The sequence below is a fragment of the Ambystoma mexicanum genome, chromosome 2p, assembly GCF_040938575.1.
Source record: "Ambystoma mexicanum isolate Mex_15411 chromosome 2p, UKY_AmexF1_1, whole genome shotgun sequence".
NCBI classification, from domain to species: Eukaryota; Metazoa; Chordata; class Amphibia; order Caudata; family Ambystomatidae; genus Ambystoma; species Ambystoma mexicanum.
In genome coordinates this window covers 1,394,371,754-1,394,399,096 of record NC_090923.1, presented here as the reverse complement: position 1 = coordinate 1,394,399,096, position 27,343 = coordinate 1,394,371,754, and the positions used below count along the sequence as shown (strand labels likewise).

At 48.2% G+C, this 27,343-nt stretch overlaps 1 protein-coding gene across 1 annotated transcript in view; it reads right to left on the bottom strand.

Moving 5' to 3' along the window:
• PTPN23 (protein tyrosine phosphatase non-receptor type 23) overlaps positions 1-27,343 on the bottom strand; it is a 1,404,706-nt gene that overhangs the window by 88,114 nt on the left and 1,289,249 nt on the right. Inside the window, exon 24 of the mRNA XM_069645827.1 lies at positions 7,310-7,423. Coding sequence (XP_069501928.1) covers positions 7,310-7,423 — 114 coding nt within the window. The remainder of the gene's footprint in view (positions 1-7,309; positions 7,424-27,343) is intronic.

Sequence of the window (27,343 nt, the reverse complement as noted above, 5' to 3'; positions counted from 1 at the left end):
TTTTTGTGTGCAGTGTCCGAACCAACCTTCGGGTTCGGAGGCCTGCCATGAGGCGTAAGCAATGGCCCAGAGGACAGTATAGAACCTGAGGCTTTCTCCATGGACACCGCGTGGGCTTTGACTCTCGACTGTACCATCAAAAGTCAGCTGTGGGGTATCTGTTTAGTGTCTTTGTGCTCATTTGTGCTCTGGCTGCCGGGTGTCCTCATCACACAGCCGCCGGCCTGCTTATTGGAGTCGGGGGCCCGCACATGGGATTCCGACGAACTCTGCTCGCCTTCAGCGTCACTCATGACCCAGATACTGCCCTTGCTGTAGTCTTCAGTCACGTCGATGGAGGCCTCGTCCTGCACGTGAGCGGCCCAGCGTTTGATGCGCCGATCCTTTAAAGTTTTAGGTCGAAAAAGTTTACAGGATTTGCAAACTTTTTCGAGGTGATCCATAGGGAGACAGTAATTGCACACTCGGTGGCAGATTGGCGAGAAAAAGGGAAAGGGGATGACAGAAAATGCATTCTCTAAAGAGGTCAGTATGAAGAATGTCCCTCTCACTCCCTATTGTAATGGGCCGAAGCCCGAAGAGGCCTTTGTAGGCTGCGTCTGGTCGTCAATCTGTCAGTCGTCGGTGGTGAGGTTTTTCTATTAAAGCCGTCAAACAGTCTGTTGGGTGTGCGGCAAAGCGAACAATGAAGAAAGAAACTCTACAAGTAAACTTTCAACTAATTAAAGGCATCAGCCTGGAAGAGAACGCCACATTTGTGACCGACTTCGGTGGTAGAAAAAAACAATCGGAGGGACCTAGACGCATGAAGGACCATGGGTACAGTACACATCATGCTAGGGACAGTATTACTAACACGCCCTGTTGACGTCCGTTTGAGTTTCGAAAAAAAAATCTTGTAATACGCGATTATCATTAGATGTCGGACTATGTAGAGCATGTGATCTAAGCAGATTCACAGGCTCCGGAAATATATATATATTTTGTATATTACAGCCAGTAGGCTTTATAAACATACTAGCAGTACCACGCCGCGTTGCCCGGGTCTGTAGCGGACATGTCCGTAGGGGTCTGTTCTAGCCTTGTGTATTTTTTATTGCACCATAACTTCCTATTTATGAAAAACCACAAAAACGTCAATCTCCCAAAATCACCTAAATTAAGCACAGGGCGGGACCCCGCTCCACCGCTGTGCAGGGAGAATGGGTGGAGTTGGTCAGATTTCACCATCTCCAGTACACCACAGGCTGCTATGCCAACATTTCAGTCCACTAACTGTTGTGGGCTGGAGCCAACAATCGCATAATCAGCAATCTCCTGAAAATAGCCAATACTGATAAGCACAGGGCTAGACCCCACCCTGTGCAGGGTGAATGGATGGGGTTGGTCAAATTTCACTACTGCCAGTATACCCCAGACTGGTATGCCAACATTTCAGCCCACTGTTATTGGGATGGAGCAAACCCTGAATATACAAATAAACTTTCACAAATATGTATATAGATTCAAACAACTAAGTGTAAACTATTGTTCATGTAAGGATTGATGACAGGGAAGCTAGTACGGCGGGTAGAACCACTAACAAGGACTTAGGGATGTTTTCTGGCGCCATTGCTTTTTAACATTTATACTGCCTTCACATTCGACTGGAGATAGTGAATTGTAGTCCTCCCAAGTTGGCGGTCCTACGCAGACGACATTGTGATATTTGATCACACCTTTGTTGGTCTCCGTAGGACAGCCATCGAGCTTTAACACTTTGCAGCTGACAATATGCTGCAGTTAAACGTCGATAAAACCAAGTTAAAGTGTTATGGCAGAAGAGGTTGTAACCGATCACTGGTATTGGGAGGTAGTATAATAGAAAGGGTCTCAGTCCATAAATAGAAAGAGAAGGGTTTGTTGCTCCCGGCTATCTTGCTAAAAATAAATATTTTCAACGCTTTGGTTGGTACGAAGTTAATTCGTTTATTGTTCGGTGTTTTCCGGTGATTGTTTCTAAATACATGTGTTTATGAGAAACACTATTAAGAACTTTGTTAAGCAAGTTGAGGTCAGCCGACACGTGTTTCGACCTTACGGTCGTTCTCAAGGCTGAACAATATTCAATTAGTGATCAGGTAGTGAAATATTACAATTTTTCAGTCGTGGTGTTTTAGGTGATGTGCAAACATAGTGATAGGTAACAACATGACATCAAAACACATTGATGTGTTGATATATAGACATTTTGAAAAGGGAAGAAAAACATTGGAAGAAAAGGAGGGAGGAAAAGACGAGAGAGGTAAGTAGCTGGTTAGAATTGGGCTTGTGGTGAAATAGATTGAGGTAATTGCCTCTTACCCAGTTGCGGTTTGCTGTGTGCCCTCCGTGGGGTTCTGTATTGTAAACTGTCCTTTACGGCAGTCCTGGCTCCTGTTGGGCCCTGAGAGAGAAGGAATTACAAGGGGTTGAAGGGATAGGTGGGATCTTGAAAAGGGGAAGGATCCCCTCATGGTGCGTCACTGTTCCCATTCGTTTATTTTAAGTTTAAGTTGGCTGTGATCATTGCACAGGAAACCGGTGGAAAACATCAAGGGCTTTTCCTGAATAGCCCTTGTGTAGTTTCACCTGTTGTGCGCGTTGGCAGTATTAATAGTAGTAATATCTAATTGGATGGTCCTAGATGTACATCAGGGGCCCTTTGGACGAGTGCTCCTGTGTGTACCCAGCCATAGATAGATCGCAGTTATCTTCCTGTTGTTGAGAAGTGAGAAATAGTGAATTTTTTTAAAAATAAAAACCTGCGCTAATGCTAAACATTGTCCTTGGGTGAGCAAGGATGCGTGCTGTCCCCAGATTGGGAGGCTCACCTGTATGCTTTGTCTGGCGTCCCCGGCGGTGCTCTGCTGCTTCTGCACACCGCGCCGGGCGGCGCCATAAGAACTGTTTGTTGACTCACGTTGGTCTCCGGTCGCGCATGCGCGAGGGGTAGTGTCTTGGCGCTGGTCCCGGCGCATGCGCGTGGTAGTAAGCAGATTGCGCATGCGCCGCGGATCAGCGAAAGACCTCGCGAGTGCTTGTGAGTTGGGATTGGGGATCGGGGGTGGGTTGGTCCTAGCCAATGGCTATGTAGCAGAAGGGATCTGGGTGGAATGGCTTGATTGATGGTGTATTGAGAGTCTCTGGGGGTCGAAAAGTGGGCCCAACAGGAGCCAGGACTGCCGTAAAGGACAGTTTACAATACAGAACCCCACGGAGGGCACACAGCAAACCGCAACTGGGTAAGAGGCAATTACCTCAATCTATTTCACCACAAGCCCAATTCTAACCAGCTACTTACCTCTCTCGTCTTTTCCTCCCTCCTTTTCTTCCAATGTTTTTCTTCCCTTTTCAAAATGTCTATATATCAACACATCAATGTGTTTTGATGTCATGTTGTTACCTATCACTATGTTTGCACATCACCTAAAACACCACGACTGAAAAATTGTAATATTTCACTACCTGATCACTAATTGAATATTGTTCAGCCTTGAGAACGACCGTAAGGTCGAAACACGTGTCGGCTGACCTCAACTTGCTTAACAAAGTTCTTAATAGTGTTTCTCATAAACACATGTATTTAGAAACAATCACCGGAAAACACCGAACAATAAACGAATTAACTTCGTACCAACCAAAGCGTTGAAAATATTTATTTTTAGCAAGATAGCCGGGAGCAACAAACCCTTCTCTTTCAACTTACCAAACTGGGGCTTAGGCTAAACCCCAAGACCGCTCCTGTGATCTTGCCTAAACTTGCAACAACAATATAATTGGAGCTTAGCACTGGCAGGTTCCATTCCTAGAGCCTAAAACCCACCTTACCTCAGTCCATAAATAGCTTGGCCTTGAATATGACAATAAATATAATGATCTTAAGAACCAAAGAAGGTGGGGAGATATTGCTTAGATCACACTATTTAAAAAGTTTACTTTACAAACTGGGGGATACAGCTATGTAGGCATTATTATGCTGTACAAACAAAGATGTATTCCAGCAGTTGTATATGGCTTGGAGGCTTTGAATATGGACGATCTTAGATCGCTTGGGGTTATTGAAGGTTATTTTTGGAGATCGGTTTCGTGTTTAGCTAGATCAACACAAATGGAACTTATACGTCTGGAATTTGGGTTTATGTCATTGGCAGCTGTTGTAATGAAAAACAGGTGAATGCTATACATTACGCACGAAAGGGATCAAAAAGTGCAATGTTGAACGCTATGGGCAAAGTTTTGAATTCTTGGAGCAGTTGTAAATGTCTCCATAAATGGGCCAATCTCTCAACAGAGCTATTCGAAAAAGACTAGGATGGACTCCTTATTAGTCGCAGGATTACTTTACCCTGTTGATTGATTATGAAAATAAGTTGAAAGAATGGGATTGGGTTAACAATTATACCCATATGTAATGCTTTATTATAAATATCTCAAACCCCAATTCTATTTTTTTTAAAAAATGTCTTGCAGTGCGGGACCAGCTATTTTATCTGTTGTTGAGGCTGGATCAGCTTCCCATTCTTACTACATTGGGTGCGATTAAGAGTATCCCGCGTGAGATGGACAATTGTAGATTATGTAAAGAGCCGTCGGCATTAGAAAATGCCTGCCATATATTGACATGGTGTGGGAAATTGAGGAGTGACAATGAGCGATTATTGGGACGTTTTGCACATAATCCACTTTCCCTAAGAGAATGGCTTTTTGGAAATATTGCATACATTCAGGTGATACCAGCTTAAAGATTGCTTTATACGTTGTGTGGCAGATTGAGTGGGGAATTTTAGAGAAACTTTAGGGCACCTATTTTATGTTGAATTTTTGTTTATGTTTGTTTCTGTAAATTGTGGCAAAATTTGGTATGACCGTTTATATTTTATTGTTATTGAACTGTGATTGTATTGATGTGAAAAAGTTCTTGGAACTAATACATTATATTAAATACAAAAATAAAACAAAACGTCAGCCAATATTTGTCATGCATGCATTTACATGTACAATAAATGAATACTTAGACATGAAATATCAAAATCAAGCATCAGTCACCGGAACAATAGAAAATATGAAATCATGCAAGCTCTGACCAAACCACCATCGTATACAAAGGGATGGCATAAAGACTTAGGCAAGGAGCTAGAGCTCACACAATGGGCTGAGATTTGGAAGGGGGTCCCAAAAATAACAGTCAGTACTCAGCAAGCTGAAAAAAACTATAACATGCTATGAGGTGGTACTTTTGCCATTTGAGATGGTCTTGCATAGGGCCAGGCGAATCTGGGCTCTGTTGGAAGGGGTGTGTTGCGGCGGGCACATACATACAAATTTGGTGGAACTGCCCCAAGCCTAGACCTTACTGGGCGGAGGTGGTGGATACACTAAAGTGGGTAACAGACCTACCGATAGACTGCTCCCCAGGGAACTGCCTATTAGGCTGGTGGACTCCTCAGTAAGCCAGCATAGCAGGCAACCAACAGCACCCGATTCGGCTACTCAGACTGATGTTACTAGAGGCCAGAAACACTATTGCCGCTCAATGGAAGCCCAAGATAAACCACTCTATGGATGACTGGTTAAGAGGCATGTGGTGCCATTTGTGAGAAAATGACAAACATACTGCGCAATACAACCGTACTATTCTTCCCAAAATGGGAAGGCTTCCTACAATACATCAAGGCCACTAACAAGGATTGTTCATGCATTGCGACATTAGAGAGATGTGCTATGGATGAGACTACGGGTGTGGTAAGACTTAATTGCTGAGTGCACGTAGCAAGCATTACTTTTGTGATTCTATGTTTTAGTTTTTTTCAATCCTTAATAAAAAGATTTGAACACAGAAAAAATAGAAACATAGAAAATTAGGCAACAATTACTGCAATGTTACAGCATGTCGGACACACTATCCCAAAATGTCGTCATATGATAGATAAGGCAGAGGTTATTGCCGTTAAAGTAAGCCTGCCATAAAAATTCAAGTCCAATGGTCTCCATATTAGTCACTATTGCTATATAAAAATTGCATCGGAGGGAACCCAGTGCTTCACATTCCTGCAATAAATGTCTTCAACTCTCAACAGATCTCAACAGAGTCTACAGGAAGCGAAAGTCAGGCAAATTCCCCTACTAATAAAGAGTGTATTCCTTAAATTGAACTCAACACGTATATAGGTAGCCATGAGAAGATTGTAGGGATGGGCCACCAAATATTTACAACATCCGGAACGAAGCAGCAAGTGTGACAATCTTCCACAGAGGCTTTAGTAGCCAGACTGATTAATACTTGTTCAGAATCAATAGCTAATAAGACCCTTTCAGCTGAAGGGCTCAACTTTCCTTGGAGAAAATTAGCTAATGTATTCCCTTTGCTGGTTATCCAATTGTGCGCTTCCTTTTATGTCTGACAAAACGGGAACCTTTTGAATTGAAGAATGTCGCATTTTAGCTAGCAGGCCATTATCATTAAGAAGAGTACCTTCTTCACAACATTTAATCCTAAGGCCCCTGTTTCATGCTAATGCAATGTTTTTGTTTCAACTTCTTTGGGCTAAACAACATAGAATTGGTTTTGCCTACAATTATTTTCAGACCATTTTCATCACAATAGTGAACCAGACAATCACATGTATTCTGCAACCCCTGTGGTGTTAAGTCAAGCAAGATCAAATCGGCAGCATACCCGAGCCATGGGATTTTCACCATGTCCAGCCTAGGGGGTGTCGACTGCTTGTTCTCCAGGGAAGCCGAGAGATCACTTAAGAATAGATCAAACAAAAGGGGTGCTAATATGCACCACTGCTTGAGACACATGTGGGTGTCAATCGGGTCACTAAGATTGACCGAGTTGTTTAGTCTCACCCCGACAGAGGTGTTTGAGTCCAGGGCAACCAATATTCTCAGTAATCCTAGAGGGATGCCCTGAGAGACAAGTTTTTCCATAGTTTTTTCATGTGACACTATCGAATGCAGCACCAAAATCTATGTAAACAACCTATACATAACATGCGCGTACTTGCCAGAAGTAATGTACTACATTTGATAAGGTCCGAAGATTAGTCAAGGTGCCTGCTCCTTTTATAACACCCGCCTGGAACTTAGGGATAATCATGGTTTCAGCTGCCGACGTGTATAGTTCAGACAATAGAACTCTGGCGAATATTTTTGACAGGGTTCTATTGTCAGAACTATCCAAAGCTACAAGTTCATATCTCTGAAGTATGCTACATGTCTCCATTCACTATCTGGTTTACTTGACCTCTGCTTTGGGCAAGGGGGAGGGGAGAATACTCACTTTCTGTGCAGTACTGTTTGTGGGTTTCATGGAGGACGGAGTGGCGACGCCATGCCTCTGCAGGACCTGCTCAGCGTGCATCAGGACAGCTTCATAGCAGTACTTTAAATGGAGCTGTAAAAGAAAAACATGGTTTAGCCTCCTAGCAAGCATGATTTATTGGGTTGAATAGTGGGTCCAGCAGAATGAAACGAAACCATTCTAGCAACACTTTGTGGAGCAACTTCAAAGAGACACTAAAGGGATCAACCTCCTCTCAACAACGGCTTGTCTAGCAGAAAATACATGGATGTGAGTGGACTATGGGAAGGGGAAGTTCTAAGGAGGCAGCATACTGCTTCCTCTGCGACAATAGAGTGCCTTTTTCTGAATGTCATTCGAAACAGTCACCTTTTGTAAACATGTGCATGGCTGCCCTACAGATATCCTGTCTAGGGGAATGTTTAACAGGAAGACACAGTGGTTGCCTTGCCTCTGTTAAAGAGTGCACATAGTTTATCATCAACTGTTTTCTTGTTGTTAATGTCATAGTTTAAAGTATTTGATAATACTTGAAGTCAAAACTGGATTTTATGATAACGTTAATATGGCAGCATGCCCACAGGTTGTGCTCAAGCACTGCCCCAAAATGTTCCAGGTTCTGAAACCTATGCTAACAAAAATTATATTTCCAAAATGAAACTGCATTATGGAACACATGCCTTTCTTTCACTCACAAATCGAAGGACTGATAGTATAGCCAATGTCTCCAGAGTGCTGTAAATAAGCCAATGTGGGAGGCTGTTATAGCCCACCAAATACCCATGTACAGTGCTCTGAAAGGCATTAGGGAGACCTTGCCCGAAATTCTGCCATAGACTTCCCTAAATGGGTGCTGGAAATCCAGTCAGTGAAGGGAAACAAATAACTTTCACCCCTGCCTTTCTCAGGCCGGGGGTGGGGTGAGTATGCCGACATCGCTTTCAGTCTGACCAGGGCAAGAAGAGGGAGGTGTGAAGGGATGCTCCAAATCCCTGACCTGGAACAGCGCAGCAATGGCTTGGATGGAGCCCTTTGGAGAGCGAGAAGGTATCCCATACATGCACATGTGTGTGTGATTGTTTATATACAAGAGTTGTTGGAGTGATACGAGTGCTTGTATATGGTGTCCAGTCAACTGGTCGACTGCAAACTGGTCGACTGCAATTTGGTCGACACCATTTGGTCGAATGCCAAATGGTCGAATTTTTTTTTTTTTTTATATATATGTGTTTTGTGGGTTTTCGTGTGGGGAAAAAAAATAAAAAAGAAAAAAAAGGGGGTTGGGGGGGACCCCCCCAAAAAAAACCAAACAATGGGTAAAAAAAATAAATAAAAAAAAATTCGACCATTTGGCATTCGACCAAATGGTGTTGACCAAATTGTCTGTCGACCAAATGTTTTCGACCATTTGACTGGTAACCCTTGTATATATATGTCTGAATGTGTCTATGAATGAGATTCAAGTGAGTGAGTGTAGGGTTCATGGATGAAATGCGATTGCGATGAACCAACAGAGGAATGGCATGGGAAGATTGCAAACAGAGGAGCAGATGGTGTGAGGCCACGGTGGGGGGGGGGGACCGATTGCTAGACTAAATGGCATGACATTTCACTGCCATTATGAGCAAACAACATGAGTGTTTTAAAGTGGGATACCGGCCTATAGTGGCATGTTTTCATAAAGTGGCATGGCATTATTACTGGCCTTATGGACAGAGCCAACATGAGTGACCTTATTTGGGCACACTGGCCCATATTGGCACAGCCTGCATGAACATGTTGTCATACAGTGGGCTTTGCAATTCTACTGGCATTATGGGAAAACACAACATCCAAGTTATTACTTGGGAATACTGGCCTATAGTGGCATTCCACATGGACATGTTTTACTTGTACTGTGGCCTGCCTATATTAGTCTCATTATGGAGCAAGCCACTAAATGTTCTTGAGTGGAGATACGTACCTATGTTGGCAAAGCTAGCAAGCCCACTGTTGAGACCGAATTTCATATTTGGGAGGTCTGCAGTCACTTTCTACGGAGCCTGTAACACTTTGATGTTGCCCTTCTTCATTTCTGTTATCTCTGACCTATTTGTGTGGCCAGAGGGAATTGTACTGAAATCCCCATTCCACTGCAACCCTTGTTGACCAGAGTATATGGTTCCATGGTAGGCCATATGGCTCCTAGGACAGTAAGAGCTTTTCAAAGCCCCCATTATATCCTTAGGGTAACTATAACAGGCTACATTGGTTAAGGGGACTATGCTAGTGGCAGGTGTGATTTAGTTTTGGCTTTACTAGGGGTGCAAACTGATTTACCTAATTAGTGGCCTAATATACCTGTTGGTGCCACTGGGGCACTAATATATTAGGGATGTTTCGAGGTAGGCCTAAAATGGCTATTGTGAATATGTGGGCTAATTGTGAGCCCAGCCTCTAGTGATATGAAATGGTCCAGACTAGTTCCTGGCCTTGGTGAGTCAATTTGACATCTTCTTGGGGTGGTCCTAGGTGAGTGGCAATTTGAGGGGCCAACCATACCATTTGTCCCATAGCACTTTGCAGTTAACTGCTTAGTGCGATTGGTGGGCTGGCTTAGGCCAGCCACTGGGAGTGTTGGAGGCTGTGAACCTACATTCAATTCTGCCCAGATTTTCTTGGATCGAAGATTGCTTACTTAGCTGATGAAGAATCCCTGCCATTCTTTGCCTGGAGAGCTGCCGGAACCTGTTTGTCGGGTTATTCTGCCTTTCTGGACACATCCTCACTGATGCTACCTTTTCTAGCTTGAGGGTCCCTCTCCTAGGACGGGGCATTATTATTTGTTTCCATCATCTGGGTTGTTGTTGGTCTGGGGTACAAGTCCCTGGCTGTTCGGATCTTGTAAATCACACTTGGAAAAGAAAGCCTTGTACTCACCATGTGTTTGGTCTTCTGAACAGACTTTTCAGGACCCACCATCATGAGTACCTCTCTGGGTAATTGGTTGGTGGGTTATTCTCAGCACTTATTCTCAGGGGTCCCAGTCAGTGATAGTAGTTGTCTGCAGGTTGATCTTAACTGTTATTGGGAGGACTTTTCAAAATCACTACTTCTGGTAGGATTTAGGAAAAGACAACTTGGGGTTATAGCAGGATTATTCACAACCCCAGTTGAGCAAAGCCAACTCTTAAATAACGGAGGCCAAGCAGCAACTAAAGAGGAAGGGGAACTGTTTAGTACAGTTGACACTTTGCAGAAAGAGTAAAGTAAAAAGGCCCACACAGGTAAGTATAAAAAGAAAACTATTTATTACAATACTACACTAAGCCACAAGTTAAATATTGCAAGGTAAGTAAAAATACTTAAGTACATATCTACAACTCACAGTTGGTGAACTCACTATTGGTTACACGCTAATTTAGAATCAAAAGAAGTTATTCAAATAGTAATTTCATTCACAGAAGAAGGGAGGATTTTTTTTTATATACATATCAGGACATAGGCCTTATGATTATAAGGCACTCATCTCAGTTAACCAATTCAGTCACATCTGCCTCCGCCTACACGTGCAAACTGATCACTGAGTGTCGCCCCTTCCTTTCCACGGCCAATTGCATCATCCTAGCCAGAAGCCTCATCATGTCCAAGATCGACTATTGCAACGCGCTCTACTTGGGTACTAGCCAAAGGAACCTTAACAAGCTGCAGGTCATTCAGAACAACGCCATCAGAGCAGCCCTCAACATCCCTAGAAACAAGCACATCTCAGCCGCCAGACGCAACTTGGACTGGCTCTCTGTAACCCAAAGAATCTCCCACAAAACCCTGACACTTACCCACAAGTGCCTCGCCAACCAGGCTCCAACAGATCTCTCCAATCAATTTGCACCTCACACCTCCACTCGACCAAGGAGATCTGCACAAGCCAACTGTCTGACCCTCCCTAAATTTAAGTGACAGAAAGCTGGCGGCTGTAGCTTCCCTGTTCTAGCAACCAAACTTTGGAACACACTGCCTCCCACACTCAGGTCCGAACCCTCTGTTAGGGAGAATTATCTGTAAAGGCTAATTTCCCAAACCTAGTGAGTCCCCCAGCAGCTCTGCTGGATTTTTGGGGTTTATTTTTGCTCCTGCTAAGAGCTTTTTACTCCCACTCTTAGACATGATTTGAGGTGTTCCTTTATCTTTTCATGTGTTTTATGGGCTATGGGGTCTTTTACTCCATAGGGTCTCATGTGTTTTTGATGTGGGTTACACAGCACCCTCCGTGCCGTAACCCAGGGGTGTCGTAGCGACCCCCCAACATAGACTCCATACCCTGGGACGGACTACTGTCTCCCAGGGCATGTAAAGTCACCATTGGCTTTACTAGTCCCAAATTATGAACAGAAACCAGTAAAAACCATCATATTGTGGACGTACTGGTCGGGGCAATTCGATTGCCCCGGGGTCTGTTGTTCGAGGGGGCATGTCTCTGTCCCCCCTGATCAAGTTTTGGCTGGTGGCAGTGGATACTACTTTTTATATTCGACCGCGAATATATCTCTATGGGATTTTCCCATTGTTCGAGGCTGCCAACTTTAATTATTTAATTCTTATAGCCTTGAACATACCGCCAGTTTATTTATTTAATATTAATTCACTGGTTGGTATTTTTTGCCAGAACTCGATTCTAAAATGGCGTTTGTGTTCTCTTCTGTGACTTCAACCCAAGTCGAGACCTTTGTTCCACTTTTTGGCGGGCTTCTCCACAGAAGCCTCCAAAAGTGGTGCCACTCTGTCTGGGTACCACAGGGGGTGTGGAAGGGGGTTTAGGCACCCTGGACTGAGTTACCTTGGTAACTCAAGTCGCACTCTTGTGTGATTGGCCCAAGTGGTGAGCCGGCCTGCTCACCACTTAGCATGTTTGATTGACAGCTAGGCTGAGTGAATGGGGATGTGCTGCATAAAAGCAGGGCTTTGGGGACTGGAACTTCAGAAGTCGCCACAGAACCTAAGAATCTGAGGAGGGAGAAGCTTAGCCGACCTGCAACGACGACACCACCGGTGAAGCCCTGCTGAACCGTCTCACCCCTTTTCCCGACGACAGAGGATATCTCCTGTACGGAGAGTCTTCTTCCTTTGACTGGTGGGGATAACCAGTTTTGCCTTCTTTTCACCTTCCTGGAGCATCTCGTGGCCGCCTTGCCCGTGCCAAGCACCCCGGCAACCGGAATACCACGGTTTACCACTACCGCAAAGAGAAGGGTAGTAACCTTTTAACCGAAGAACTCCGCGGCTGGTTTCTTCCCTGGCAGTGCAACGACCTTCATCTTTCCTCCACGGCGAGACCTCCTCTTCCTTTGGACGAAACACCGACTTGCACCCGGTGCCAGGAACAACTGCCCCTGCAGGAGCTTCCTTCACACTTAAGGTACTGTGTCCCACCTGGCTTCCCTTGCGACAGATCGTTCGGGGTGACAGTAAAGCCTCGGCTTTCTAACCTGGGCTGGCCTGGGACAACCTAGCTAACTTTTCCTGACTTTAATTTCATCCTTTTTGTGCAAACTATCTACAAGACTCTTTGGGATACCGTTTTGGCAGACGTATTGAGAGTTAAATGTTGTTATGGATACACTGATGTATACTGTGGACATCGCACTGATGAATACTTTCTTTTTTCTTTGTTATGATTTTATTTTATTTTTCTGTTATTTTTCAATTTTGACCTTTTTCCGACTTCGACATAGTTCATGAAATTTACATCATCTGAATGGAAATGGGGTAATGTATTATTGCTACTGTGTTTTTTCTTCTTTGACATATGCACCTGATATGTTGATATGTAAATGCTTCATTAATGCTGGTGAATTATGATATTTGTGTTTGATTGTTTAATGCAATGTTGATTTTTTCGCAATATGGAATTATGTTAAGACAGTTGAGACCGAGTATTTTAAGAAAAAGTGTAATCACAGGCCCTGAAGAAGGGTTTTTGAACCTGAAATGCATAGGCCGCAGATGTGATGAATTCTGCCATTAGAATTTGTTTTGATCTAAAGCAAGCGAATGAAGTTTGATTTATAAAAAAAAAATTCTTTGAACAAAGGAATCAATTCAAGAATTTCTTCTATGGTTATTTTCGAACTACGCTACTGAGTAGTGGAATAAGGGTGTGCAGCCCGCACCGCTGGCCACACGGCCAAGGTCTTTTCTTTATGGTTTTTTCAGGTGCAGCATCACGGAGGCACCTTCTATAGTGGGTTTGCACCCCAAACTTATAATATTGAATTAATATTAATCACAATTGATTGTAAAAACAAGAAGTGCCCGACTCAACACTACCAATCTTATGTTAAGCGCTCACCTCTGTCTGAAAATAAGTGGTGTTTCTCACTAAGACTTGTCTAATAAGTAATTAGGGTTGTATATATATATATATAATAGTGACTGTGTGCTGAATTTACTTACCTCTTTTGTGCTAGTGTTATTTACAAGTGTATCTTTAAATAAATAATTATATACTTTTACACCAAAGCTCTGGTCAGTGTTTGCTTGTGCTACTGCATCTCTGTACCTATTGTGTATACTCTATATACTGTCTAACTCTTCTTGAGGGAAGTCTGACTGCTCAGCCACAGCTACCAAGTGAATCTGTGTGGTACAGACTGCTACCAAGTGGGTTTACTGCCAAACACCTGTAGTCCTAAATCTTTTGTTGTGGTCCCTAAGGGAACTGCACAGGTTTCTGCCTAACGCCCTCCCCTTATGCCTTCAAACGTAATACCAAATTGTGGCTCCAGAACAGTGACTAGTCTCATGTCTGCACTGCTAACTTAGCCACCCTGCCTATGACGTGTATATATACTCACCTCTGTAAATATTGTAAATAGATACTATACGTTCCTATATGATTATATGATGTACAATGCCTCCATTTATATGTCTGCTGTAACCTCAAAATATGCGCCCAGATGCCCGAGGGCAAGGCGCGCTTTACAAATAAAGAAATTCAAACAACATATACCAAATCTTCAGAAGTAAAGTCCTGGCCTACACCAAGTCCCTGGGAGTCTTTAGGTGTCCCACAAAGGTTCCTGAGGGATGAGGTGAGTAGTACATGCATTTCCAATGAGCTTAGGGCAGGTAAAGTACTAAAGATAGCTAGCACAGAGCAAATTTACAAGCAAAATAGGGACTTAAGAGTCTTACAGGCCCCCGAACTAGTAAAAAGTTAAAAATGGTTCCAGGAGACAGTAAAGAGCGCGGGGGAGGACATGTCTAACAGTCGCTGTGCAGGCTCGTCCGGTCGAGAGTTCAATAGCAATCTCCACAGGTTTTCTCTAAGTTCCTGTGGAGACCTTGGATGGTTGTGGGTGACGAGCAGATTCAGCCCCCAGATGAAGGAAAGACCCTCACGGATGACTTCACAAATGCACATCTTGCATTGAGCCCCGGGCAGAGTCAGGAGGCACTCTGCAACTCAGTGACAGGGCTTCGGTCTTTCAGCAGGCTTGTCTGCCGATGAAGGGCACCACAGTGGCTTTATGTTAGGCAGAATCCTGTGCAGTGCCCTTAGGGACCACTACACACAATTAAGACAAGTGGTAATACAAGTTCACCTTTGGTACAAGCCTGTACTACACTGTTAAAATAGAAGCAGTAGCGGAGCAGCCAGACTTATCTCAAGAGCAAATGAGCAGTAGTAGAAATTACACACAGGACCACACACAGGACCACAGTTACTATGACTCAAGCAAACAATGACTCAAGGTTTTTGGTTGAAAAGTAAAAGTACATTTATTTCTAAACCATCTGTTGGTAAAACACTTCACTTCCATTAAACTAAAATCAAACGAAAAATACACTACACACAACCAATTCTCTTTGTACAGGACAACTCACGGAAAGTACCTTATGATTAGACGGACCAGTGTTGTGAAACAAAAGATGTTACCGGGAATACATATGTGATCACTTTTTGACAGTAATGACAGTTCGGACTTACTAAAGATAGTCGTATCCGCGGGAAGAAATGTTACCGGGGTAAAACCACACTTAGTACCTGAGTTAACAAAAGAGAGTTGGGGGCAAAAATCATAGACAACACTTTTGTCAAGGCAGACAGAATCAGAGAGAGAACACTTGCTGACGGAAAAATAAAAGTCAATAGGCCTGGGCCAATGTCAAGTGGAACCAGGTCCCTGTTGTCGAGGATCACACAGTCAGACAGTTCAAGATTCAACGTTGCCAGGAGTACTTGGATATTGTCAACAGAGGAAGCAAAAGTTATAAGATGGAAGGAAGACAAGGGCAAGCTTTGGGTGAGGAGAAAAGGGTTCACCCTAGTTCCTCGAAGCTGGACCCGGTACCTTTTTCGTTAAAGAAGCTGGTGCCACAGTAGTTGTTCCTGGTAGTTTCCTGCAGACTCTCAGTTCCTGGAGCTTCAGTCGTGGGGACAAGAAGGACGTCGTCTGGAGTGAGCTGCACTATGCAGGGATGAGGCCAGCAGCAGCGACGGTGAATAAAAGGTGCGCTCCTTTAAAACAGGAGAGGCTCTATAGATGGCTATCCGGACCACCACAGCAGTGTGCAGCGATTTCGACCAAGAAGAGGATCCTCTGCCTGTGGAAGATGAGCGGGTTAATCCCACCAGGCTCAAGGGAAGACGACTCCGGACTGGATCTTCTCTTGTTGTTGAAGGGTAGATGGCTCAGGACTGCAGCAGGGCTTCACCGGGACTCGGTAGTTGCAGCAGCCGTCTTCTTCCCCGCTTCTCTTCGGTTCCTTGCAGTTCCAGTGGCGACTGACTTTCAGCCCAAGAGTCCTGCCTTTTATGCGAAAATCCCCCATTCACACAGCCTGGCTGTCAATCACACAGCAGGGGGGTTGTCCGGCCCAGACAACCACCTCAGCCGATCATGCCAAAGTGCGAATTGGGTTTCCAAGGATACCCTGTGCAGGGGGTGACTACACCCCTCCCTCACATTCAGGCCACCTAGACACCCAGGCGACAAGAGGAGGGCTTCTTGGCAGAAGCCCGCCAAAAGACGGTGAACAAAGAAGGCAAACCTGGTTTGCCGCGCAAAGTAAAACACAAGAAGGACTTTAACAAAAAGAAATGGCGAATAAACCCGACCAGGGCCAAAACAAAGAGCATTTGGTCAAGCGGGTTTATGTTCGAGGGTACTATGATAGCCTGGAACAGTACCACGTTTATATAATATAATCGCGGTAGAAACGTTAGGGTAGATACCACTGCCACCAGCCAAGTCTAAATGTTAAAAGAGCAAAAAAAAGCTCAGAGAGGCACAGACAAAAAGGGATAGGAATTAACCCTTTCCAGTACTCCACGTAAGATGGGATGTACTGGGTCTGTAGTTTTAAATGACTACATAAAGTAAATAGCAACTTTACCTGCTTCTGGGGGACAGTAGTCAGCCCCAGAAAAATGGAGCTGTTGGGAAGGTGTCGGATGCGACTTCTTGAAATTGAAGGAGAAGCCCAGCCTGTGGAGGGAGCGGCAGGTGAGACCTAGGTGATCCAATTAGCTTGGTGAAGACCCTCAGGCGGAGGTCAATCCGAAAGGCAGGACCCGAAACTGAAAGTGCGAGTTGCTAGCCACAAACCTCAGGTACTTCCTGTGCTTGGGATGAATCGGCACATGAAAGTAAGCATCCTGAAGGTCCAGAGACACCAACCAATCCTGAAGTTGAAGGGCCTGGAGGACTTGAGAAAGAGTGGCCATCTTGAACTTGTCCTTCCCGAGAAGTTTGTTCAACTAACGCAAGTCCAGGATGGGTCTCAAACCCCCCATCTTTCTTTGGAATCAAAAAATAAGGGGAATACCATCCCTTGTTCCTCTCCGCTACAGGCACCACCAGTTCTATAGCGCCTTTCTCTAGCAGAGTCAAGATTTCTTGCACAAGGAGCTGATCTGGAAGCTTGAAAGAGATTCCCCGGTGGATTGACGTGAGGCCGCTTTAGGAAAGGAAGGCAGTAGCCGTGGACTATGGTATCCAGAACCCACGCATCCAAAGTAATAGCTTGCCATTCTTCGAGATGCTGAGACAGACTGCCCCCAACTGGCGAACCAAGGGACCTGGCCTCATGCCTGTTCTGGAGCGGCTGCGGCAGCACCTGAAGGCAAAGAGCCAGCTGTCTGAGGGGCTTTGGCACCACGATTTCCCCGACCACCATGGGTACTTTTACACTGACCCCTTTGAATGGTGGCTCCTCTCGTTCTACCAAAGGAGGAGTATTAACGAAAAGAACCTTTCCTCCACTGCTGTCCCCTACGACGAAAAGGCAGAGGTTGATGCACAGCCGCGCTTAAAGATTTTGCTGCAGCTTTTGAGGTCTGCAAGCTCTGAAGGCTTTCGTCAGCCTTGCTGCCAAACAAATGCGCGCCATCAAAGGGAATGTTCAAAAGACGGGCTTGCACATCCGGGGCAAAACCCGACTTCCGCAACCACGCAAATCTGCGTATAACGGTGCTCGCAGCAATGGACCGGCTAACACTGGCGGCCGTGCCCAAATCCGACTGAAGGGATTCACACATGGCATCCTTGCCATCTTGCACTAGAGCAAGGAACCCCTCAGGAATATGCTCAGCCGCAAGAGAAAAACAGTTCCACACAGTGCGCCTCATTCCGAGTCTGGCGCTAACCAATGGCGCTATTAGCACCTTGGTTGACGCCGTACCCGGACCGGCAGCGCCTTGGTGGATGGCGGAATTACCGCCCCATTCCAAGGTTGGCGGGGCGGTAATTCCCCATTCACCAGGGCTCTTCCCCATTCCCAAATGAGCCCCCATAGGGCTCAATGGGAATGGGGAAGATGCAAATAACGGTGACCGTTCATTACGGTCACCGTTATTGGCTTGGAGGCCCCTTTGCGCCCTCGACTTTAACACCTGCTCAAAGCAGGCGTTAAGGGCGAGGGCGCAAAGGGAACTTGGAGTATGGCGGTAAGGGATCACCGCCACCGGTCTCGTTACCGGTGGCCGCTATCCCTTACCGCCATACTCGGAATGAGGCCCAGTGTGTGGAAATCTTGCTAAGGCACAAGTGGAGTTGGGCCGATTTCAGCGCCATACTCCTTGCAGAAAACACCTTGATTGCCCAACCGTCAAAGCGTTTGTCGTCCCTATCAGGAGGGATGGTAGGGAACGCCGCCTGCCTCGAGGTGGCCATAGCCGCCTGAACCACCAAACTCTCGGGGAGTGGGGTGAGTGGATAGGTAGCTGGGGTCGCTACCGGAAGGCCAGTATTTCTTGGTTAACGATTTGTTAACAGCCGGAAGAGATTCCGGTGACTGCCCAGCAGCTGCCACCCTTTTCTGTAAGGTTAGATGAAAAGGTAACACCGGGTCAGAGGACGGACCTTGATCTAAAATGTCCGTTAGATCATCTTGCACAAAAGTTTCAGGAGGACTGAACCAGCCCAGATACTCCGTGACCCTAGCCATGAGCCTGCAGTAGGACGACTCAGCATGCGCACCAGGTTCGGCCCTGCCAAATTTCACTTCCGGAGAAGTGTCCAGGCCACTAGCGTCATGAAGAGTTTGCCTCAACTCTTCCAATTGGCTATCCTCTGAAAAGACAGGAGCCCCATCAGGCTCAATAGGGTCAAGATCAAAATGTGACCTCTCCTCCTCCTCATAGAGGCCATCCAGAGGGAGGAAAAAGTCGCGTCTCGGAACAGCCAAGGGCCTGGAGTCCATAACAGGCCTCACCGACTTGGAAGTAGCCTTCCGAGGAGGATCCACATCAGTAGAGATCTCGGATGGTAAATTTCAGCCAAAAGGCCTCGAAGTCGTCGAGGGCGCCGACGGAGCCGTGGGCTGATACAAAGGCAAAGCTTCGACGTTGGTATCCGACGGACACGGCGCCAACAGAGTAGACGACCTCGAGCCCTTAGCAGGTGTCTGCGTCTCGCTGGGAACTAGGACCGAGACCTGGAAGCACGTCTCTTGCGACCATCCTGAGCCTTGTCCGAACGGTACCTCGAAGGTTCCCGATGAGGATCGCGCCGAGGAACCGAGCCCGAAGGCGTGCGAGCCACTGATCGAGGCTGTTCCTTGACGGCTTTGTCAGAAGGCGCGGTCAGAACTGTGCCCTGCGATCGGAAAATCGCCAACATCTGCTCCCTAAAAGCACTACCCTTGTGTCATGAAAAGTCAAGTACGGAGGCTTGCAAGATAGGGCCTGAATCTCTCCCACTCGTCGTGCAGAGGTGATGGCCACGAGGAACGCTGTCTTCCATGACAGGAACTTCAAAGGCACCGAATGCATAGGCTCGAATGGGGCTCCCATGAGCCTGGTCAGCACCACATTAAGCTCCCACGCCGGGGCAGGGACCTTCAGCGGCGGAAATGATCGGAATAGTCCCTTCATGAATTCCTTTACCAGGCGATGAGACCACAAGGACGCCCGTCCCGTAGTCCTGGTGTATCGGGAGATGGCAGCCAGATGTATTTTTATGGAGGCGTGAGCCAGTCCAGCTTTGGCCAGCGACAGTAGGTACGGCAGCACTTGAGGGGCCGTAATCCGCAGAGGGTTAATCTTCTGTGCACGGCACCAGACAGAGAACCTCTTCCACTTATGACTGTAACACTTGAGAGTCGAGGACGCCCTGGCCTTTGCAAGAACCTCTCTGCAATCAGCCGGGATATCGTACCCTCCAAACTCTAGTGCTGCAGGAGCCAGGCCTGCAAGTTCAGCGACTGTGGGTCGTGATGGAGAATGGCACCTCCTTCTCTGGAGAGAAGATCCGTGTCCGCCGGCAGCTTGACTGGTGGGGACGTTGACAAGTCCAGAAGGTCCGGGAACCAGATCTGCCTCGGCCACGCCGGTGCGACGAGGATCATCCTGCACATGAACTTCTTGAGCTGGTTGATGAGGTGGAGCAGCAACGGCAACGGAGGGAATGCGTATAGAAACAGGCCGTCCCAAGGGAACGAGAAAGCATCGCCCATGCTCCTCGGCTGTGGGAACCTGCTGGCGAACCTCTGGCACTTGGAGTTTGTCGCCGTCGCGAACAGGTCGATCTGGGGTTTTCCCCATCGTTGGAAGAGTCGATCCACTTGGTCCGGGCGCAGTTCCCACTCGTGGCACGAGTGCAGCTCCCTGCTGAGTGAGTCCGCGACAGTGTTTTTTATTCCTGCCAGGTGGAAGGGAACCAGAAACATCCCTTGGGTGACGGCCCAATGCCACAGATCCTGGGCCTCCTTGGATAGGGCTGGGGATCTGGTGCCTCCTTGCTTCCGTATATAGAACATGGTGGTGGTGTTGTTGGTGAAGATCCTCACCACTTTGCCCTTGAGGGACGGAAGGAATGACTTGAGACCCCAGAACACTGCTCGGAGTTCGAGAATGTTGATGTGGAGAGACCTCTCCTCCGGGAGCCAAAGGCCTCCAGAGAGGCATCCGTTGTCACCGTCTCCTGAACCGCCGGGATTTGGAATTCCGTGCCTGTCGTGAGGTGAGCATGGATGCCCCACCAAAAGATCGCCCGACGGAACTCCTCGTCGAGAGGGATCCTGTCCTCGAAACAGCCCCTTCGCTTGGAGCCAGCGGGCGTCGAGAAACTCCTGTAACGGACGCATCCGAAGTCTGCAAAGGGGTACAAGGTAGATGCATGAGGACATCATCCCGAGGAGGGACTTGATGGACCTCACCCTGGCCACGTCCGTGGCTAGCAGGCGCCGCACCTTGCCCAGGATGTTCTTGGTCCTCTCCTCTAAAGGGGAGGCCAATTGCCCCACTGTATCGAGCTTCGCTCCCAGAAACAGTGCTAACTGCGATGGAATCAGGTGGGATTTGGGGTAGTTGATGGCGAACCCCAGCTCCGTGAGCAACCGGACGGTCCTCGCCGTGTGTTCGACGGCGAGTTCCCTTGACCTTGCCCGGATTAGCCAGTCATCCAGGTAGGGGTAGACGTGGATCCCCTGCAGACGAAGCCGCGCCGCCACTGGTGCCAGGCACTTGGTGAAAACCCCTCGGTGCCGACTTTAATCCGAACGTTAGGGCCCTGAATTGGTAGTGGCGTCCCTGAACCACGAACCTGAGGAACTTCCTTTGCCTTTTTAGGATAGGGATGTGGAAGTAAGCATCCTCTAGGTCCAAAGATGAGAGGAAGTCGCCTTCCTCCAGCTGTCCCAGCACGTGCTGGAGGGTGACCATCCTGAATTTCTGCGCCTTGATGTACTTGTTTAAGCGACGCAGGTCCAGGATGGGGCGCCAACCATCTGTCTTCTTCTTGACGAGGAAGTACCTTGAGTACACTCCGGAGCCCTCTGGGGACGAGCTCTATGGCACCTTTCTTGAGCATCGCCTTTACCTCCGACAGTAGTTGAGGGACGTGATTCTCCTTCCTGGCCACGGGAGGAATGCGAGGGCACTTCTTCTGGAATTCCAGCGAGTGCCCGTTGGCCAGGGTGTCCAGCACCCAACGGTCTGTGGAGATGGACTCCCACACGCTGACGAACTTAGTCAGCCGGCCTCCCACCGGGGTGCTTTGGTGGGGGCCCGACAACCCGGACGGGTCAGTCTTGCTTGGAGGCAGCCTTGCCGCCTTGGCCTCCTTAGCGACGGCGGCGGGAACCCCCTTGTTTGCCACGACCTCTGTAGGCCTCCTGAGAGGAGGAGCGGGCCGCCTGGCGGTAAGTGGAGGAGCCACCGCTGGATCCTTTGGAGGCACCCCGTCTGCCTCCGGAGCTCCGAAAGGGTCGCCGCTGTGGAAGTACCCCCAGGGCCCGGGCCGTCTCCGAGTCGGTCTTGATGGCCTGTAGGGACTCATCCACCGCCTTACCAAAAAGGTTGTTGCCGTCGAACGGCATGTCCAACACCCTGGTCTGGACGTCCTGGCGAAAGTCTGTCGCCTTGAGCCATCCTCGTCGTCGGAGGCAAACTCCGTTGCCCAGTTGTCGAAAACCGGTATCGGCAATGTCCGTTACCACCATTATGGCGTGATCCGACGCCATCTCGCCTTCCTGCAGAATTTCTAGGGCCTCCGCCCTTTTGTCATCAGGTAGGAAGTTTTGCAGGGGAGCTATCTTGAACCAGAGCTCCCTGTCGTAGCGGGCCACGATCGCTAAGGCATTGGCCGCCTTAATCATCGTCGCCGCCGAGATGACTCATCGTCCCATAGAGTCCAACTTCTTGCCCTCGCTGTCCGGCGGGGAGGTGGAAGTTGAAGCCGCCGCACCCGCTGCCTTCTTCTTAGCCGCTGCCGAGACGACCGAGTCTGGCGTGGGCTGGGCCCTGAGGCACAAGGGGGCGGCATCGGGGACTCGGTACTTCTTCTCGTACCTGTCCCTCTTGGCTGGTGTCGTGGAAGGGTTCTTGAGGACAGCAAGCCCCTCCTCCCAGATGTCATTGAGTAAAGGCACCGCGAGGACTGTCTTCCTCTTGGCCTCTCATCGTTGGTACAGAAACCCCCCCTTTTTCTGTTCTTCAGGGCAGAGCTGGAAGAGCTCGGATGCCCTGGTTATCATGGCGTGGAAAGAGCCAATTTCGTCGGCTAGAGACGCCCGCGCGGGGGATTGGGGGAGTGGGGGAGGGGAGGGGTTTTGACGACAGGATGTCTGTTGTGTCATTGCCACCGTCATCGTCCGTCCCCGTCGCCGTATCCTCTCTAGGGTCCGGCGAGAGGGATGAGAAGTCCACCAGTCTCGCAGGCACGAAGGGCGGAGCGGGGTGGACTCTCCTTCGTTTGTTAGGAGGGCTTCCGGACGGGCCTGGTTCTGGATCCTCCGTCGGGGTCCGTGGTAATCTCGTCCTTATCTCTGTGCATAAGGATTGGATTGCCAACAAAATGGCCGCCGAGCTATCTTGGGGCTCGGGCAATGGCTGCGACGGACAGGGTGGCCGTTCCACTGGGCCCTGTTCGTCGTTATCTTCGATCACGTCAGCGGGGACCGCCCCCTGGGATCGAATCTTCTCGAACCTCTCGTTGAGGCTTATGAACCTCTCGTTGAGGCCTACGGACCTTTCTTTGAGGCCCTTCTCGGTTTCCACCAGTTCCTCCTCAGAGGCTGATTCCGAGTCTAATGTCCACCGCCCCCCCCGCCCCTCTTTTTCAGCCGGGGGCTTCACGGGGGTCTTAGCGATGAGCTCGAAAGAGGAATCCCTCCGTGGTGGCAGGGATACTCTGTGCCCGGCGGGCGTTTCCACAGGCGTAGTTTCAGCTTCGCCAGGGTCGTAGCGACCACTTCGGTAGAGGCCTTTGCCGGGTGGATCAAGGCCCTCACCACCTTAGGTGCATCCTGGGCCTTCGCCTTGGGGGGGAGGGTCAGCGTCTCGCTCCCCCTTCGAGATCGACCGGGTCCGCTCCAGCGGCCTACCCGGGTTCTCGGACTTCCTCTTCCCCGAACCAGAGCGCTGACTCGTGGTCGAACGTGTCGGGGAAGTAGCGCCCTGCTTGGCAACCGAAGAGCCTGACCTTTCGGTGCTCCCGGTGCCCGCGGACTCGCGGTGCTTGGCCTTCTGTTGGGCCCCCGTCGCCGGGGCGCCCTCACAGGACTTAGAAGCCCGCTCAGACTTCTTCTTCGCCTTCTCACCTGCTGTGCCCTTCTCCAGCCAGGCGGCGAGGCGGGAACGACGATCTTGTTTGGTCCGTTCCGAAAGGTTCTTGCAGAACGCACAGGCTTTCTCCACGTGTGTCTTGTCCTCATGGAGGCAGTAGAGACATCGCGAATGCTCGTCCTCCTTGAAAACGTTCTGTAATCCGCATCCAGGGCAGCACCTGAACAGCTTGGTTCCGGGCGTCAAGCTTCCCTTGTCCTGGGCCATGTCCGTTGAGGTAGGCCGCAGATCTTCCGGAATCCTCCAAGAAGTATAAACTTGATGAAAAATTCACCCTTGAGGGGCGTAGAAAATTTCGAAACGGGTCCCTGTTATCGGAAGTAGAAAGGGTGGAGCTTGAGGCTCGATTAAACCAAAAAAATGAGAAAATCTCCTGAAAAAACGTGAAAACGCAGTAAAAAACTCGAGAGCTAAACACGAGGACTCCCAACACTTGAGCGTGCGGTAAAAATCTGAGGATGGCTGCCAGAGGCGGGGCTTAGGGAGAGGGCAGTAATTGGTTGGGGGCAGTATGTCCCAGAGATCAGTGATTGGTTACTACTAAGAAAGACAGATCAGAAACGAAACGGTTATTGATTTTTTCTTTACCGAGGATTCCCAGCCTGACGATGGGGAATATTCACGAGCATGTGAATCCATGCCAGACCCCATGCTGGAGAAATAACAGACATCTCTGTGTGCAATGATATCTTTCTTAGTTTATAAAAGACTCACTTTTCCAAGTGTTTGTTTCAGGATTGTGGAAAGGAAGTGGCTTAGGGAGGGAAGCAGAACATAAGTGGTGTCTCGAATGGCCATACATGGAACACCTGCATACCATATGCTTTTGAATGTGTGAGTTTTGAAGAAATGTGACCTTTAATTGGAATTGATGATTGCAATTATATGTAGTGGATGGGAAACAACTTCCAAAATGCCTCTGGCACCCAGAAGGCACCAATACAAGGCTAAAGTCGTCGATCTGATTGCCTCAATTGCCATTTGATAGGCTAGGCGACAGAGGCCTTTGTATCAGACAGGTTCAGTCTTCGCTGCCTATGAATAGAGTTCAGCTTGGGTGAGGGTCTCACCAGCGGCTGTCTACAAAACATTACAGAAGTCCATGTTGCTGCTTCTTTAAGGCTGAACACCATGTACGGTAAAGAAAAGCTGTAGTTAGGAAGTCCCTGCCTCTGAGGGATTGTACGCTTGGTGCAGACAACATGCCATGCCTGCAATGCAAAAGCCAAAACCAGAGGTGCTCTGTGACTGTGTAGCTGTTGCTCGGCTGCTACACCTGAACTACACACTGTCCGTTAGCCTTATATCTAACCATTGCCTGCTTGGCTTCCCGCAAATCAATCACTTGCACATTAGTTTCTGCGTCCATAAACATAATATCGACCTTTTAAAGAAAATAGCTTGCTTCAATAGCTCAACTGCCTTTTCTAAATGCTGTAAACGGTTACAAGCACATACCTGAACGTACCCTAGGGAACCTCATGCTCCCACCCAGTTCTCGTCCCTTGGGATTCAAGCAGCAGCAGAAACTGTAAAAAAAAAACCTGGGTGGGTCCAGGTCGGATTGGCTACTGAAAGGTCCAGGTACATCATGATTGGTTGCTATGAGAGGAGGCATGGCAGCACAAGCTCGGCAGGGGCTGAGGCTGTGCAGATCCTCAGCCATACAGAACACAAGCTAGCTAGCTACCGCACCCACTCAGCCCCTCCACCAACATTGTTTTTATCCTGTTGACGCACTGGCGCCAGGGCCTGCTTCCAAGACACACAGTGAACTTGTGCTCCCAGCCTCAGCACTTGATTGGTTGCTGGAGCTGCGGGCAGGGAGGGGGAGAAGTGGCAGCGTGACTTGACTTTTTAAAAAAAATAATTTGTACCTGCTTCGGCTACCCGCCAACAGTACTCCACAAAAAGCATTTTTTAAATGTGCAAATGTTACATTCGCAAATTTAAAAAAGTATTTTTCTTTGTTAATAAGCAATGTGTTCCCTCTGTCCTAGCCAGCTTGCTTCCCCCTCCAGGCTGGGCACCAGACTATCCTTCCTCAAGATCCAGTCCCCTCCTTCCCACACCAGTTGGCCAGCAGGTGCCCCCCAGCCCCTCCCAGGATGGAGAGGATTGGGGCCCGGCCACGTGCCTCTTTTGCACACCCATAAAGATGTCTCTGGACCACTGCTGTTGTTCCGGAATCCGTTGGGGACACATTCATCTGCGCTTGGTCAGGTCAAGGAAGGCCCAGGGCTCGTGGGTGCCTAAGTCACTTTTGGCATCAAGATATTTAGTTCCAGAAAGTTTCCAGTAGAATACCCAGGAGAGGAAACATGAAGACTTCTGCGGGACAGACCACCTCAGGACACCTCACAGGAGTGAAGGAGTGTTGCAACATGAGTCACCATGGTCAGGCAGCAGACAGGCAATCTTCATTGGATGCACACAGGAACAGGCCCAGCGCAGCTTCCATTCATGCAAGATGACTGACAATGCAGGAGTCTTGTTCCATGAACAGAAGATCGCCCAATTTACATGAATATACTCGGAATGTTAATGGCTTCAGCGAGGGAGCCCAAGAGAGCGAGCTGGTCCGTCCACTAGTTGGTCTAGGGACACTTCCGAAGGCACTGATTCTTGAGCAGGGAATGAGACTGGTTGTTCCCACTGGTTTAGGGGTCAGCGGGCCGCTCTTCTTTGTGGGGGACTTGGCTCCAACGATGATCGGTTGAATAGCTGCAGGAGCACTCTTTTTATCCAAGATCTGGGCTGGGAGGCTGCCCAAGCCCACCAATGGCAAGGACTTGCACCATTCAAACTGGCAGTGGCTATCCAATCATGGGTAGGCACTGGCCACAACATCTGACCAGCAGCAGACATTCAGTTACTAGGATGTTGTCTAGGAAAAGACAGTCCCAGCCCCTGCATCCGGGCTCACACCCAAACTGCCCCTTTGCCCACAAAAGCAGCAGCTTTCCCAGGGAAATGGCATTCCTTATATAGCATTTCCTGACCTGAGAAGGCAGGAAGAAGGCCAAAGAACAATCTGGCCAACCTTGTGGGATGGCCATCTCAGGGTGCTAGCCACCCTTAGTAGACATTTGCGGTAAGTGCATAAGTGAAACGTTACGAAAATAGTCAAAGAAGAATTGCTGCCACCAGCTCATAGGCACATTATAAAACAAACCAAAAAGCCATTACAGAAAACGTTATGAGGCTACAAAGTATCCTAACCACACGTCACTTTAAGGTGATGTGTGCAATTTTAACAATACAAGATTTTCACAAAGAGACGCAGTCTCTCAGTATTGATAGTCTTATGGACTAATCAGTTTCCCCATACGTATGAGCAAGAGGGCAAAGGAAGTAAAGCAGAAGGCTTTACTTACCTCCAACAATTCAGGACAGGAGTCTAAACAAAGCAATAAGAAAGGGTGTCCCATACAAGTCTCCTGGAGGAAAGCAGCAACAACATA